This window comes from Salvelinus namaycush, chromosome 8, assembly GCF_016432855.1.
Source record: "Salvelinus namaycush isolate Seneca chromosome 8, SaNama_1.0, whole genome shotgun sequence".
NCBI classification, from domain to species: Eukaryota; Metazoa; Chordata; class Actinopteri; order Salmoniformes; family Salmonidae; genus Salvelinus; species Salvelinus namaycush.
In genome coordinates, this window is record NC_052314.1 from 21632144 (window position 1) to 21649642 (window position 17499).

Here is a 17499-nt window from a genome sequence, read left to right on the forward strand (position 1 = left end):
GACAAAAGGGGAGCATTATAAAAATCAGAGGGGAAACCTGAGACATCCCTCCAAAATCGATACAAATTGAATAGAGCTGACAGTGGGATAAAAACAGACAGCGCAGAGGACCTGATTAGCCCACAGGGCCTCAAACACTGAGTGAGGGAGATAACGCTATCTGCTACAGATGAGACACAGAGACAGCCAACGAGAGAGAGAGGGAGATTGAAAAAGAGAGCGAGACAGAGAGAGATAGCATTGAGACATGTAAACAGTGCCGGCCACAGAAAAGCCCTCCACAGCCCTGGACTGAAGCAGGATAATTGACAGGTAAATAAGAAGCAGAGAGGGCCGACAACCAGCACTGTGTACCCCTCCCTGCCTCCCTCCCTCCCTCCTACTCCAGCCGCCCGCCCCACTCTGTCCTGCTCGTTACCACTAATGGAGGCATAACAAGCTCTCTAATTGAGTCAATGTGGCAGGCAGGAGGAGAGAAGGAGCGTGGGATACAGGTACAGGCCACAGAGTGTGCCGTCTAATTGCTCGGACTTCCTGAAATGATTTCATGCACATCTGCGTGTCGGAGCAGGGGTTGGTCCTAAGTGGAGCTCAAAGTCACATTGAGCTCAGTGCACTGTCTGCTCTCAGAGTTATGTGGTGACCAAACACTACGACACCAACTGGGAGTTTTTCCATTGTTTCTTACACTCGATTTTCAACAATGGGAAAGTAAAGAAGACCTAAGACAAGACTGTATTAACTGTAACTCACTCTTTCTGCACTTCAGATGTCCTTTATGTTGAGGAGAGAAACCCTCCAGGAGTTCAGTTATTTGTCAATGAAACAAGTATTTCTCACCTGAAGAGCCTATCTTAATGAAAGCCTGAAAAATAGCAGACACGTTAAGGGAGGTATGAGTGGAAGCCAAGGCTCTTTTTGAATCATCTGCTTCTTTTTCCACTTATTTCCCTGTAATTCTATGAGAACTTGATAAACTGCTTGCGAGATGCTCCACCTGGGCTGTGTGTGTGTGTGTGTCTTTGTGTTTGTGTGTGAGTGCGCATGCGCATGCGAAAGCTTATTAGGGAGGTGTATAGAGCAGAGAGAGACCTACCTTGCCAGACGGGTGGAGACAGAGACCTACCTTGCCAGACGGGTGGAGACAGAGACCTACCTTGACAGACAGGTGGAGACAGAGACCTACCTTTACAGATGCATGGAGACAGAGACCTACCTTGACAGACGGGTGGAGACAGAGACCTACCTTTACAGAAGGGTGGAGACAGAGACCGACCTTGACAGATGGGTGGAGATAGAGACCGACCTTGACAGATGGGTGGAGACAGAGACCTACCTTTACAGATGGGTGGAGACAGAGACATACCTTGCCAGATGGGTGGAGACAGAGACATACAATGACAGACGGGTGAAGACAGAGACATACCTTGCCAGATGGGTGGAGACAGAGACATACAATGACAGACGGGTGAAGACAGAGACATACCTTGCCAGATGGTTGGAGACAGAGACATACCTTGACAGATGAAGGATGCAGGCGACTCCCCAGGGTGTACACGGGCTGTGAGAACAACAAGCTTCTTCTGCTTCTCTGGATTCTGTTGAGCTGGAGATGACACACACACACACACACACACACATTAGATGAGAATATGGTCAGGGACACTGGGGCCCTGCTGTCAGGATTAATTGGTCACTAAACACACTTCACAGGTATGCGGTGTAAATTAGCATTCAGGTCAATTCAGTAACAACATTCAGTGACTACTGCACGCTGGTGTAATAAGGAACATACAGTATCTGCAGACTGGGATGGAAATCAATTCTATTTAACATTGTTAAAAAGGGACATTGTGACCCAATGGAAATTATGTGACATGTGTGCTAGTGAGACTCCTCTAACCCATTTGTCCAAGGACAGGCTCTTTTTAATGCTGCAAATTAAATTCCATGTACGGTTTTCCCCACTAAAGATGCTATAATGACCTCCAGATCCATTTGGAGATATTCTGCTGGAGGTATGTTTTCACAATCTACATGATGTCCATGATAGACTGCCCAGCTTAATGCACCATAAATCAAATCTGCCTGCTATTTTCTCTCTGTGAAAGTACCAGGCTACAGGGGAAATGAGGAAGAATTGCATTCAGGCTAATAAAATTGGCTGGATGAATACCGGTGCTGCTGGACAAAAAGCTGTTAACATGCTGATCTGCCTCCACCTGCTGCGAGTCACGCTCATACCTATTCCTGCCTCCTCTGTTCTGGGTGGCGGACGGCGGTACGGGGCTCTGACGCCACAGCAGCCTTTGTTCATGTAGCACAATGTTCCCTCGTTATCAACTACATGATGGGATTTCCAAACACCAGGCTCTGCCTCTCATTTCCAAAGAGAGCAGGCAGGTTACATTACCATCAACATGGTTACCTGCTGAATGGAGCGCTGGTATTCACCAGACAAAGCAGCACACAGAAACACAACCACACAGAAACAGTCCGCCTATATCCCTGAATCTGTTCTGCATCCACAATGGCCCCCTCTACCTCACTACATATAGTTACACACCATACATTACCACATACAGGCCAAACCTTCCTTCGCTTTGTCTCTTATTCAATATGGATGACTACATTCCATATAGCAGGGATCATATTCAACTATATGAAAAATGGATATATCTCTGGGCATGTGGCCCAGTGGTCACAAAGAATAAGGTGTGCGTTTGCATCTTCAGAGAGTCCAGTGGATGAATAAGTGATAGAGAGACGCCAAGCACAATGGAGGAGAGGATGGATTGACACCTTGGCTGGTGAGGAGGGGGTATCACTGGTGCCCAGGACAACCCACAAATACTTCCCCCTCACTCTCAGCCCGCGCATGAATTAATCATTAAATAAGCGCATGGATTATTCAGCACGCTCTTTGAATAATATATACATTTATCACGGTCCGTAAAAACAAGCATGAATAGAGCTAATAAACTCAGCAAAAAAAGAAACGTCCCTTTTTCAGGACCCTGTCTTTCAAAGATAATTCGTAAAAATCCAAATAACTAATAAGGTAATAATAATAAGATTTTAAACACTGTTTCCCATGCTTGTACAATGAACCATAAACAACTAATGAACATGCACCTGTGAAACGGTCATTAAGACACTAACATCTTACAGACGGTAGGCAATTAAAGTCACAGTTATGAAAACTTAGGACACTAAAGAGGCCTTTCTACTGACTCTGAAAAATACCAAAAGAAAGATGCCCAGGGTCCCTGCTCATCTGTGTGAATGTGCCTTAGGCATGCTGCAAGGAGGCATGAGGACTGCAGATGTGGCCAGGGCAATAAATTGCAATGTCCGTACTGTGAGCTAAGACAGCGCTACAGGGAGACAGGACTGACAGCTGATCATTCTCGCAGTGGCAGACCACGTGTAACAACACCTGCACAGGATCGGAACATCCGAACATCACACCTGCGGGACAGGTACAGGATGGCAACAACAACTGCCCGAGTTACACCAGGAACGCACAATCCCTCAATCAGTGCTCAGACTGTCCGCAATAGGCTGAGAGAGGCTGGACTGAGGGCTTGTAGGCCTGTTGTAATGCAGGTTCTCACCAGACATCACCTGCAACAACGTCGCCTATGCGCACAAACTCACCGTCGCTGGACCAGACAGGACTGGCAAAAAGTGCTCTTCACTGACGAGTCGCAGTTTTGTCTCACCAGGGGTGATGGTCGGATTTGCGTTTATCGTTGAAGGAATTAGCGTTACACCGAGGTCTGTACTCTGGAGCGGGATCGATTTGGAGGTGGAGGGTCCGTCATGGTCTGGGGTGGTGTGTCACAGCATCATCGGACTGAGCTTGTTGTCATTGCAGGCAATCTCAATGCTGTGCGTTACAGGGAAGACATCCTCCTCCCTCATGTGGTACCCTTCCTGCAGGCTCATCCTGACATGACCCTCCAGCATGACAATGCCACCAGCCATACTGCTCGTTCTGTGTGTGATTTCCTGCAAGACAGGAATGTCAATGATCTGCCATGGCCAGCGAAGAGCCCGGACCTCAATCCCATTGAGCACGTCTGGGACCTGTTGGATCGGAGGGTGAGGGCTAGGGCCATTCCCCCCAGAAATGTCCGGGAACTTGCAGGTGCCTTGGTGGAAGAGTGGGGTAACATCCCACAACAAGAACTGGCAAATCTGGTGCAGTCCATGAGGAGGAGATGAACTGCAGTACTTAATGCAGCTGGTGGCCACACCAGATACTGACTGTTACCTTTGATTTTGACCCCCCTTTGTTCAGGGACACATTTTTCCATTTCTGTTAGTCACAATGTCTGTGGAACTTGTTCAGTTTATGTCTCAGTTGTTTAATCTTGTTTTGTTCATCAACATATTTACACATGTTAAGTTTGCTGAAAATAAACTTGGTTGACAGTGAGAGGACGTTTTTTGTTGTTGCTGAGTTCACTTTACGGCTCTTAATTTGGTGGGGGGTGGGGGGGGGTAAAAGGGGACTGTGGCTAATGTTGTGAGGGTTGTGAGATGGTAGGTGCGAATTGGAATTTTTTGCATATCGCACCCTCGGAGAGTGTGGTCATAGCTAGGGTCTGCCATTATCAACGGTCTACCCTGGATTAATTAGGGTTAAGTGCCTTGCTCAAGGGCACATCGACAGATTTTCCACCTTGTCGGTTCGACCTTTGTGTCACTCCCACATGAAAAAAATACTATTTACAGTTTACTATAGAATACTTCAGTACTTACTATAGAATTCTACAGTAAACTGTAGTATACTGTATTACATTGACATTACATTTAAGTCATTTAGCAGACGCTCTTATCCAGAGCGACTTACAAATTGGTGCATTCACCTTATGATATCCAGTGGAACAACCACTTTACAATAGTGCATCTAAATCTTTTAAGGGGGGGGGGGGGGGTTAGAAGGATTACTTTATCCTATCCTAGGTATTCCTTAAAGAGGTGGGGTTTCAGGTGTCTCCGGAAGGTGGTGATTGACTCCGCTGACCTGGCGTCGTGGGGGAGTTTGTTCCACCATTGGGGTGCCAGAGCAGCGAACAGTTTTGACTGGGCTGAGCGGGAACTGTACTTCCTCAGAGGTAGGGAGGCGAGCAGGCCAGAGGTGGATGAACGCAGTGCCCTTGTTTGGGTGTAGGGCCTGATCAGAGCCTGAAGGTACGGAGGTGCCGTTCCCCTCACAGCTTCGTAGGCAAGCACCATGGTCTTGTAGCGGATGCGAGCTTCAACTGGAAGCCAGTGGAGAGAGCGGAGGAGCGGGGTGACGTGAGACAACTTGGGAAGGTTGAACACCAGACGGGCTGCGGCGTTCTGGATGAGTTGTAGGGGTTTAATGGCACAGGCAGGGAGCCCAGCCAACAGCGAGTTGCAGTAATCCAGACGGGAGATGACAAGTGCCTGGATTAGGACCTGCGCCGCTTCCTGTGTGAGGCAGGGTCGTACTCTGCAAATGTTGTAGAGCATGAACCTACAGGAACGGGCCACCGCCTTGATGTTAGTTGAGAACGACAGGGTGTTGTCCAGGATCACGCCAAGGTTCTTAGCACTCTGGGAGGAGGACACAATGGAGTTGTCAACCGTGATGGCGAGATCATGGAACGGGCAGTCCTTCCCCGGGAGGAAGAGCAGCTCCGTCTTGCCGAGGTTCAGCTTGAGGTGGTGATCCGTCATCCACACTGATATGTCTGCCAGACATGCAGAGATGCGATTCGCCACCTGGTTATCATAAGGGGGAAAGGAGAAGATTAATTGTGTGTCGTCTGCATAGCAATGATAGGAGAGACCATGTGAGGATATGACAGAGCCAAGTGACTTGGTGTATAGCGAGAATAGGAGAGGGCCTAGAACAGAGCCCTGGGGGACACCAGTGGTGAGAGCACGTGGTGCGGAGACAGATTCTCGCCACGCCACCTGGTAGGAGCGACCTGTCAGGTAGGACGCAATCCAAGCGTGGGCCGCGCCGGAGATGCCCAACTCGGAGAGGGTGGAGAGGAGGATCTGATGGTTCACAGTATCAAAGGCAGCCGATAGGTCTAGAAGGATGAGAGCAGAGGAGAGAGAGTTAGCTTTAGCAGTGCGGAGCGCCTCCGTGACACAGAGAAGAGCAGTCTCAGTTGAATGACTAGTCTTGAAACCTGACTGATTTGGATCAAGAAGGTCATTCTGAGAGAGATAGCAGGAGAGCTGGCCAAGGACGGCACGTTCAAGAGTTTTGGAGAGAAAAGAAAGAAGGGATACTGGTCTGTAGTTGTTGACATCGGAGGGATCGAGTGTAGGTTTTTTCAGAAGGGGTGCAACTCTCGCTCTCTTGAAGACGGAAGGGACGTAGCCAGCGGTCAAGGATGAGTTGATGAGTGAGGTGAGGTAAGGGAGAAGGTCTCCGGAAATGGTCTGGAGAAGAGAGGAGGGGATAGGGTCAAGCGGGCAGGTTGTTGGGCGGCCGGCCGTCACAAGACGCGAGATTTCATCTGGAGAGAGAGGGGAGAAAGAGGTCAAAGCACAGGGTAGGGCAGTGTGAGCAGAACCAGCGGTGTCGTTTGACTTAGCAAACGAGGATCGGATGTCGTCGACCTTCTTTTCAAAATGGTTGACGAAGTCATCCGCAGAGAGGGAGGAGGGGGGGGGAGGGGGAGGAGGATTCAGGAGGGAGGAGAAGGTGGCAAAGAGCTTCCTAGGGTTAGAGGCAGATGCTTGGAATTTAGAGTGGTAGAAAGTGGCTTTAGCAGCAGAGACAGAAGAGGAAAATGTAGAGAGGAGGGAGTGAAAGGATGCCAGGTCCGCAGGGAGGCGAGTTCTCCTCCATTTCCGCTCGGCTGCCCGGAGCCCTGTTCTGTGAGCTCGCAATGAGTCGTCGAGCCACGGAGCAGGAGGGGAGGACCGAGCCGGCCTGGAGGATAGGGGACATAGAGAGTCAAAGGATGCAGAAAGGGAGGAGAGGAGGGTTGAGGAGGCAGAATCAGGAGATAGGTTGGAGAAGGTTTGAGCAGAGGGAAGAGATGATAGGATGGAAGAGGAGAGAGTAGCGGGGGAGAGAGAGCGAAGGTTGGGACGGCGCGATACCATCCGAGTAGGGGCAGAGTGGGAAGTGTTGGATGAGAGCGAGAGGGAAAAGGATACAAGGTAGTGGTCGGAGACTTGGAGGGGAGTTGCAATGAGATTAGTGGAAGAACAGCATCTAGTAAAGATGAGGTCAAGCGTATTGCCTGCCTTGTGAGTAGGGGGGGAAGGTGAGAGGGTGAGGTCAAAAGAGGAGAGGAGTGGAAAGAAGGAGGCAGAGAGGAATGAGTCAAAGGTAGACGTGGGGAGGTTAAAGTCACCCAGAACTGTGAGAGGTGAGCCATCCTCAGGAAAGGAACTTATCAAGGCGTCAAGCTCATTGATGAACTCTCCAAGGGAACCTGGAGGGCGATAAATGATAAGGATGTTAAGCTTGAAAGGGCTGGTAACTGTGACAGCATGGAATTCAAAGGAGGCGATAGACAGATGGGTCAGGGGAGAAAGAGAGAATGTCCACTTGGGAGAGATGAGGATCCCAGTGCCACCACCCCGCTGACCAGAAGCTCTCGGGGTGTGCGAGAACACATGGGCAGACGAGGAGAGAGCAGTAGGAGTAGCAGTGTTATCTGTGGTAATCCATGTTTCCGTCAGTGCCAAGAAGTCGAGGGACTGGAGGGAAGCATAGGCTGGGATGAACTCTGCCTTGTTGGCCGCAGATCGGCAGTTCCAGAGGCTGCCGGAGACCTGGAACTCCACGTGGGTCGTGCGCGCTGGGACCACCAGGTTAGAGTGGCAGCGGCCACGCGGTGTGAAGTGTTTGTATGGTCTGTGCAGAGAGGAGAGAACAGGGATAGACAGACACATAGTTGACAGGCTACAGAAGAGGCTACGCTAATGCAAAGGAGATTGGAATGACAAGTGGACTACACGTCTCGAATGTTCAGAACGTTAAGCTTACGTTGCAAAAATCTTATTGACTAAAATGATTAAAATGATACAGTACTGCTGGCTGGTGAAGTAGGCTAGCTAGCAGTGGCTGCGTTGTTGACTTTGTTTGAAAGTGTTGCTGGCTAGGTAGCCTCGATGACTGGCTAGATAATTACTCTAAACTACACAATTATCTTAGATACAAAGACAGCAAAGACAACTATGTAGCTAGCTAACACTACACTAATCAAATCGTTCCGTTGTAATGTTTCGGTAGAAGTTGGCTAGCTGGCTAGCTAGCAGTGTTGACAACGTTAGGACGACGAAAATAGCTGGCTAGCTGACTTTGTTTGAAAGTGGAGCTGGCTAGGTAGCCTCGATAACTGGCTAGATAATTACTCTAAACTACACAATTATCTTAGATACAAAGACAGCAAAGACAACTATGTAGCTAGCTAACACTACACTAATCAAATCGTTCCGTTGTAATGTTTCGGTAGAAGTTGGCTAGCTGGCTAGCTAGCAGTGTTGACAACGTTAGGACGACGAAAATAGCTGGCTAGCTGACTTTGTTTGAAAGTGGAGCTGGCTAGGTAGCCTCGATAACTGGCTAGATAATTACTCTAAACTACACAATTATCTTAGATACAAAGACAGCAAAGACAACTATGTAGCTAGCTAACACTACACTAATCAAATCGTTCCGTTGTAATGTTTCGGTAGAAGTTGGCTAGCTGGCTAGCTAGCAGTGTTGACAACGTTAGGACGACGAAAATAGCTGGCTAGCTGACTTTGTTTGAAAATGGAGCTGGCTAGGTAACCTCGATAACTGGCTGTATAATACTATACTTCACACTGTAGTAAAGTTTGATAATGTACTATCGAATGCTTACTACAGTATTTAAATTATAGTTAACTGTAAATACTACAGTATACTTTAGTCCACAAAAACACTACAGTGAATACTATAGTATTTAAACCATAGTATAGTATAGTACCGTATTTTTTATGTGGGCTGGCCCAACGCTGGAGGGTTGTGAGATAGGCAGAAACTTCAGCTTGAGAGCAGGTATCACTGCCTGTGATAACAGACAGTTACTCTGCAGTTGATACCACAACTAATCACTGTGGTTTGGAAAGATGGTTCTCTTGAGATGATTCTAACCAATGCTAAGAGAAAACCAGGCCTGCCCACATGAAAAAAGACTACAGTTTACTATAGAATACTACAGTACTTAATATAGAAGGATGTATTAAACTGTAGTATAATGTATAATACTATACTACACACTGTAGAATACTTTGATCACGTGTAGTACGTACTATAACATGTTGTATTATACTGTAGAACACCATAGTAAATACTACAGTGTACTACAGACCATAAAAAAATAACATTAAATACTACAGTAATGTCCGTAAAAACACTCCAGAAACATTACAGTCCACAAACAAACTACAGTAATTACTATAGTATATAATACAGTATTTAATTTGCATATACCCTGTCCATTCCTCACCCCTGTATCCCAATTTGTGCCACCCATAAGTTAAAAACCTACATGCCAAGTATAGCCCATATATTTTGTTCCCTACAGGTTATAGAAATGAGCAGAAGCTCTAAATTGTCCATTCAGACCTTAGTCCAACCTACCTACCTACCTTTCTACCGACCTACAGGTTATGGAAGATTTGCTATTTTGACCAGTAGGTTTCCTCAAGGACAAAGACCCCACTGCTATAGTATGTCAAAGATAATAAAACAAAAACACCATAGTAAATACTACAGTCATGTCTGCAAAAATACTAGAGTAAATTTAACAGTATACTACAGTTTACAAAAACATTACAGTAATTACTATAGTATATAATACAGTTTTTTCTTACTATAGTATTTATACTACAGTAAACTGTAAATACTACACTACAGTTATGTCTGCAAAACTACAATAAACACTACAGTGAATACTACAGTAAAGTCAACAAAAACGCTACAGTGAATACTATAGTATTTAACCAATGAATAGTATAGTATTTTTTTATGTGGATGTTTGGAGAACCCGACATGAGCCTATAACTGTGTTGTTTGCTGCAGTTGGTCCTCAGTGATTCTAAAGATACTCAAGTGTAAGATTCCATCTTACCATCTCAGAGTTTCTAAAGAATACTATTTGTCAGAGCCGAATACTATTGTGCCCAATGGAAGCAAACTGTACCAATGCACTTCAGCCAAGCTTGAATACTGCCAAATGATTTTCACAGAACGCAGCCATCGGAGGTCGACATTTCTCCACGCGTTTAGTGTTGCTAATGGCTGGAAGTGATTGTGTGTCTTATTGCTATGTACACAAACTTAATATCCTATTGATCCCCCCTGAGCTTCTGCTGAGCTGAGAAAATGCTAATTGGCAATTGGCTGCACACCCTTTCCCGTCTTTAATTCCAATTACGTTTCTGAGGGCCTTGAAAAACATGGATTTCTGGTATGTGTGTGTGTGTGTGTGTGTGTGTGGGGGGGGGGGGGGGGGGGGGTGCGTAAACATAAAGCATTATTCTGTTTTTAAAAGAGAAGAAAAAAAGATAGTTCCCTCTTTTTCTCTCTTTGCCCTTCACAGAGACAAATGGCTTTGCCATTCAGGAGTCTCGGCGGAACAGCCGGGGCGTTTCTTGTAAATGTGAGTGCTTGCGTTTCACCAGGCCCGGCGCTCACTTGGGTGTGAAATTCCATCAGTTATGAATTCCACCTTGGCCTCGACCCGACACGACATGGCTCCTGATGCAAAACAATGGAACAGTGCCCATATAGTGCCGTGGGCGAGCACAGGAGTGCTCCATTCAGAGAGGACTTACAGAGTAAACCTAGCATGCACACAAAGCCCCTCCACATTAAAACCAACCGTCTTGAAACAGACTCCAACAGCCACCACGCAACACAAATCCGTGTGGGGTTAGAAAATAATGCTCTGGTAGACATATATATTTTATTCTAATTTGCCCTTGCACTTCATCAGTGCAATTTCTACCAGGCTTGCAGCTTGGCGAAGATATACAGTTTATCTTAGTGCAGTGTATGGAGAGTGCATAGGGTCCCTGCTGCCTCCTCAGCCCAAGCACTCCCCTGCAGCTCTGTATGTCTGCCTCTGCCCAGCCGAGCGTTCAGCCAAACAGCACCACAGGTTCCAGCCCCCATGCGCACAACACAGCACACAGCTGCAGTGGCACAGCCTTGCCTGCAGGTGCCGCTAAAGATCAGCAGGGGGCTCTGTAATCACAACAAATCCAAATACACAGAAAGACACTAGTCTAGGGGGGAGTGAAAAAAAAACTTTTAACACAAGACAAATATGCTGTAGAGCAGGGAACATCAAAAAAATTCAGCCCCGGGACAATTCTTTCTTAAAAATTGAACATCATTACAAATAAATTGTAGACTGCAAATTGACCACAAGCCGAAACAGACATAATAATTGACTAAAACATAATAATTTCAAACCTTGCTTACATTTGTATACAATCACGTGTTTCTTTATTACGCGTGGGAATACTTGGGAACAGATTTCTTAAAATAAAATCACTTGGAGCTGATATCCTGGTGTATGTACTTTTTTTGGGGGACCCTTATGTAGAGGCAAACTCAGTTTTTTGCTAACTTTATTTTGGGTAAGCATTGGAAAGACAGTCTGATACAGTTGAAGTGGGAAGTTTACCTACACTTAGTTTGGAATCATTAAAACTCGTTTTCAACCACACCACAAATTTCTTGTTAACAAACTATAGTTTTGGCAAGTCGTTAGGACATCTACTTTGTGCATGACACAAGTAATTTTTCCAACAATTGTTTACAGACAGATTATTTCACTTATAATTCACTGTATTACAATTCCAATGGGTCAGAAGTTTACATACATTAAGTTGACTGTGCCTTTAAAAAGCTTGAAAAATTCCAGAAAATGATGTCAGGGCTTTAGAAGCTTCTGATAGGCTAATTGACATAATTTGAGTCAACTGGAGGTGTACCTCTTTAAAATGTATTTAACAAACCAATAAGAACAAATTCTAATTTTCAATGACAGCCTAGGAACAGTGGTTAACTGCCTTGTTCAGGGGTAGAACAAAAGATTTGTACCTTGTCAGCTCGGGGATTCGATCTTGCAACCTTTCGGTTACTAGTCCAACGCTTTAACCAGTAGGCTACCCTACCTGTGGATCCATTTCAAGACATACCATCAAACTCAGTGCCTCTTTGCTTGACATCATGGGAAAATCAAAACAAATCAGCCAAGAACTCAGAAAAAAAATTGTAGACCTCCACAAGTCTGGTTCATCCTTGGGAGCAATTTCCAAATGCCTGAAGGTACCACATTCATCTGTACAAACAATAGTGCGCAAGTATAAACACCATGGGACCACGCAGCCGTCATACTGCTCAGGAAGCAGAAGCGTTCTCTCCTAGAGATGAACGTACTTTGGTGCGAAAAGTGCAAATCAATCCCAGAATAACAGCAAAGGACCTTGTGAATATGCTGGAGGAAACAGGTACAAAAGTATCTATATCCACAGTAAAACGAGTCCCATATTGACATAACCTGAAAGGCCGCTCAGCAAGGAAGAAACCACTGCTCCAAAACCGCCATAAAAAAGCCAGACTACTGTTTGTAACTGCACATGGATACAAAGATCGTACTTTTTGGAGAAATGTACTCTGGTCTGATGAAACAAAAATATAACTGTTCGGCCATAATGACCATCATTATGTTTGGAGGAGAAAGGGGAGGCTTGCAAGCCGAAGAACACCATCCCAACCGTGAAGCACAGGGGTGGCAGCATCATGTTGTGGGTGTGCTTTGCTGCAGGAGGGACTGATGCACTTCACAAAATAGATGGCATCATGAGGTAGGATATATTGAAGAATATATTGAAGCAACATCTCAAGACATTAGTCGGGAAGTTAAAGCTTGGTTGCAAATGGGTCTTCCATTCCAAGCATACTTCCAAAGGTGTGGCAAAATGGCTTAAGGACAACAAAGTCAAGGTATTGGAGTGGCCATCACAAAGCCCTGACCTCAATCCTATAGAAAATCTGTGGGCAGAACTGAAAAAGTGTGCGCGAGCAAGGAGGCATACAAACCTGACTCAGTTACACCAGCTCTGTCAGGAGGAATGGGCCAAAATTCAGCCAACTTATTGTGGGAACCTTGTGGAAGGCTACCCGAAACGTTTGACCCAAGTTAAGCAATTTAAAGGCAATGCTACCAAATACCAATTGAGTGTATGTAAACTTCTGACCCACTGGGAATGTGATGAAAGAAATAAAAGCGGAAATAAATCATTCTCTCTACTCTATTCTGACATTAAACATTCTTAAAATAAAGTGGTGATCCTAACTGCCCTAAGACAGGGAATTCTTACTAGGATTAAATGTCAGGAATTGTGAAAAACTGAGTTTAAATGTATTTGGCTAAGGTGTATGTAAACTTACGACTTCAACTGTACATGTGTATTTCATGTGTATTATCCAGGCTTATACACTGACATCTGCAACTACTGAAACACATTCTTAGAGACAGGATAAGGAATCAAAATAAAGCCACTACAGAGGACAAAGTCAAACTACACTTGTCATAGTTAAACAGATACAGTCAGCCTTGAAAAACATACTTGTTTTAGTTTAAAACCTGGTATTTTATCTTGGATAGCTAGTCTTTACCAATGCCCCCCCCCCCCCCCTCCCTCCTTAGTGCTGTATAAGCAGAATGGAGGGGTGATAAGAGGTGAGCTTTGAGAGTATACCTTGCTGAGCAGGTCTACCTGTAATGAACCTCTTAACACTCCCATCATCACAGACCTCAATGGGCCTGTCACAGCACTGCAGATAAGGAGGGGACCTACATTAGGAAAGTCACGAGTCAGGGAGGATAATAAGTGAGTGTAAAAGAGAGAGAGTGCGTGTGTGTGTAGAAGAAAAAGGGAAGGAGGAAGGGAGGGAAATGTATGCCCACACCTTAGCATCAAACTGCTCTCTCAGCATATTCTTCACCTGAGAAAGTCACATACGCCACATGTCATTTTACGATCAGGTCTGATAAATATGTAAATTGTATCAAAGAAGAAAAGTGTCTTTGACAAACAGCCTAAATATTATGGAATTCGAAGGTCACTCCAATTGTGCAGTTCAGCTTTTTTTGCTACAGCCTCAAGCATTCTAATTCAAGTAGATAAGACTTGAAAGGCAGAGGAGGCCAGTGGGAAGAGCCATAGGAGGACAGGCTGCTCATTGTAATGGCTGGAACGGAGTTTATTGAACGGAGTCAAACATGTGGATTCCATATGTTTGATCCATTTATTCCATTCCAGCCATTACAATGAGCTTGTCTTCCTATAGCTCCTCCCACCAGCCTCCTCCGTTGAAAAAGCTTCTGACATTACACAATTAACCGAGGTTGTTGTTTTCCTCAGGTGGATTCATGGGATGTCACATTCTGCATAGATGACAGCTTTTTTATTGGATACTACTGTCATCCATTCAGTATTCATGTACTTTATATATGTCTGTTACAGAGGTATTTTTTTTACAGGTGTTATTCTAGACACTTTGTGGAAAATATATTTTGAGTTGGAGTTTAACTATCTCATCAAGACAATGCCATGATGCATTTTCCTTACTTGGTCGTGTATTATTAAAGGCCCAGTGCAGTCAAAATTCTGTTATTTCTGTGATTTGTAGGTTAGTGTACAACAGCTGATGAAACTAACCCTGTAAAAGTGTGATTTTTTTTTCAGTGTTATTTTCAGATAATTGCTGGTTGAAAATACAATCTACACAGGACCTTCTAATCAGTTTGCATGGGCGGGAGTTTCGGCTTGCCTGGTGACATCACCAGGCAGTAAATTGATTAATAGACCAATTACAGAGTTCCAAACGTCTTTTCCAATAACAATTAAAAAGCTTTTTTTTTCAATTTTAGTGGAAAACTATTAAAGTAAGTTACTTTGTTACCCAGAAATGATTTGATAATTATATATATATTTTTTAAACAGCTGCACTGGACCTTTAACTCAAGTAATTAATGGTTAATGTAAAACACAGAGACCAATAAAACCAGTGAACAGGAGGATTAGCAGAAGGGTTGACTGAGTTCTATGGGACTGTGAGTGGGTGAGATGATGCCACAGTCACACTGCCCCTAGGTGGGCTCTGTGAGGAGAGACCAATGCTGCCTTCCACTCTGTTGTCCGAAGACTTCAATAACCCAGTGCAGCCCCCAGCCCCTACCAAATCCATACTCCCTCTGAACGCACTGAGCCTTTTACGCTGTAATAAATTAGCTTCACTTTCCTGAGGTGGAAACACGACATGCTCGCCAGTTTGCACGTCACATTCGGGGACATGCGGTAGCTATAATTGTCACTCATGTAAAATTTATACAGGGCCTTGGAATAAAATGCAGACAGTTGTTCTACCCAGTCGACTGAGCCCGAACAACCATCAGAGCCCCCCTCTCTGCCCCCCTGCCACCCTCTGCTCCTCAAGGACACAGAGAGAGAGAGGAAGAGAGAGGGCTTTAAAAGCAATAGAGATTCATGGCACTGTTTTCTTCCTTCAGAAAAGGTCAGGCCATGACAGGATATAAGACTGTGGGAGCACAAAGCCTCTGGTCTCTCTCATATTTATTCAGCTCATCTTATTTTGGAGAGGCATGTTGGTGCCACGGCCTCCTCATACACTCATTAAACCATCCGCTGTCCCTTCCCACTACAGGCCACACATATCCACTCCCGGATAGATACCCCTGCCCCCCACAATATCCCTACTGTCACAGACCGACAACAGAGCTGACAAACATAATCCACCCAACGCCAACTCCCTCTCTAACTGCTACAAAATGAAAATGCAAAGCAGATAGCCACCGCAGACTTATATCCATGATATTCTAGTACCAGGCAGAGGTAACAAAGGACAGTATGACTTGCAATGCTGACGTTGGTCGAAGGTGCGGATTGACCACAGAGGAAAGAGGACCCACAGGGGTCAAGTCACTATTCTGTCTGAAACACAGCTCCCCTGGCCATCACTATAGAGCTGATAAGAGGACAGCTTAAGTGGGCCATCAGTGGCGGAGACTTCGCGGACAGCCTGAAAAGAGGATTAGAATGGCAGGTGTGACACATATCAGAATCACGGCGAGAGAGAAACCCTGGAAAACATAGCATGTAAATATAACCCGGCCTCTCAAGTGGAGATGAAGCTTACAGGATAAAAGCACTGAGCGCTGTGTGATTACTGATGACAGATCTATTTGCTGCAATCAAGGCCCTTATGCCTTGTCCCTGTGATAGAGAGATTTCTCCACTTCAAGGGCAAGAGTGATGACAATTGAGGTCATGGGCGATTGGAAGTGACAGCTCCATGGCAGGGCTGAGGACTGAGGGTGGGGTGGGGACTTTCTCTTTAATGAGATGCTATCACAAATTTCCTGGCTCAAGGACTCCTAATTATGCAAATGGTGAGAGCCCAACCTGAGATATGGCCCCACAGCAATAATTGACCATGTAAGCCTGCAGTTCCTTTGTGTTCTTTTCCAACAGATCTGTGCAGGCGTTAGCCGAGGTCAGCTTAGCTAGGGCACCCCATAAGCTTCCTCTCTCATGTAAAACAATGGACTGTGTTTTCCCAGGCAAACAACCCACTCCATTTTATCATAACACCTTCAAAAGCAACTCCACATGTCTCTTAGAGCACCATATGGTTACAAATGTATAGAGAACTGTAGATATTTTGACACAGAGAACAGTAGGGACACTCTTACCATAAAGGAAGAGCATACGGGGTGGCAGGTAGCCCAGCGGTTAGAGAGGTGAGCCAGCAACCGGAGGGTTGTCAGTTTGAATCCTAGGTCCGATGGGAAAAATCTGTCGGGAAGTGAGTTGGCAACTGTAAGGTTGCTTGTAAATCCTTGCCGTTGTATGTTTTTGACCGCCACAAAAACATCAGCCCCTCTCAACTCTCCCCAAAAATTTGGGTGAAAGCAGAATTCCCATTTTGGCTGGACCTTGCGTGTAATTGACCAAAAAAGTGATCTTAATGTTAATAAGAAATAGAGAGACAGCTCTGTCAAGCGCAAAGCCCTTTTGCTGTATTGGATATATTGTGCAAACTCAGAAGAGAAGCCTGCTTTCCATTTAAAGGCATTAGTCATAGTCCCTTCCTCAAACTTTAACTTCTCTTCCCTTCAAAAATTTGGGAAGAAAGGTAGATAAAAACGAGTGATAACTGGTCTGTGCACTGCATGATAAGAATCAGAGGGAAGCAGTAATATACTTTTTTGAAGAATGTGCCACTGAACTTCAGGGCTGTCTTGCTTGAAATGACAAGTTACATATAACAAGAAATGAGGGAGACCCCGCCCACTGCGCTGCCCTAACCTTGTGTTTGTGTGTGGGGGGGCACACATTGCTGCTGTGGAAACTGGCCTGAAGCTATATGCCAGTGTACACACACAACAACCTCCCCAACACGTGCAACGGGAGAGG

The 17499-nt window shown here is 45.4% G+C and overlaps 1 protein-coding gene across 1 annotated transcript in view; it reads right to left on the reverse strand.

The window, feature by feature from the left end:
• Nucleotides 1-17499, reverse strand: part of LOC120052067 (cytosolic carboxypeptidase 6-like) — a gene marked incomplete at its 3' end in the record, with an annotated part of 465946 nt that overhangs the window by 23137 nt on the left and 425310 nt on the right. The window contains exon 8 of the mRNA XM_038998928.1: nucleotides 1517-1583. Within this exon, the coding sequence (XP_038854856.1) occupies nucleotides 1517-1583 (67 nt within the window). The remainder of the gene's footprint in view (nucleotides 1-1516; nucleotides 1584-17499) is intronic.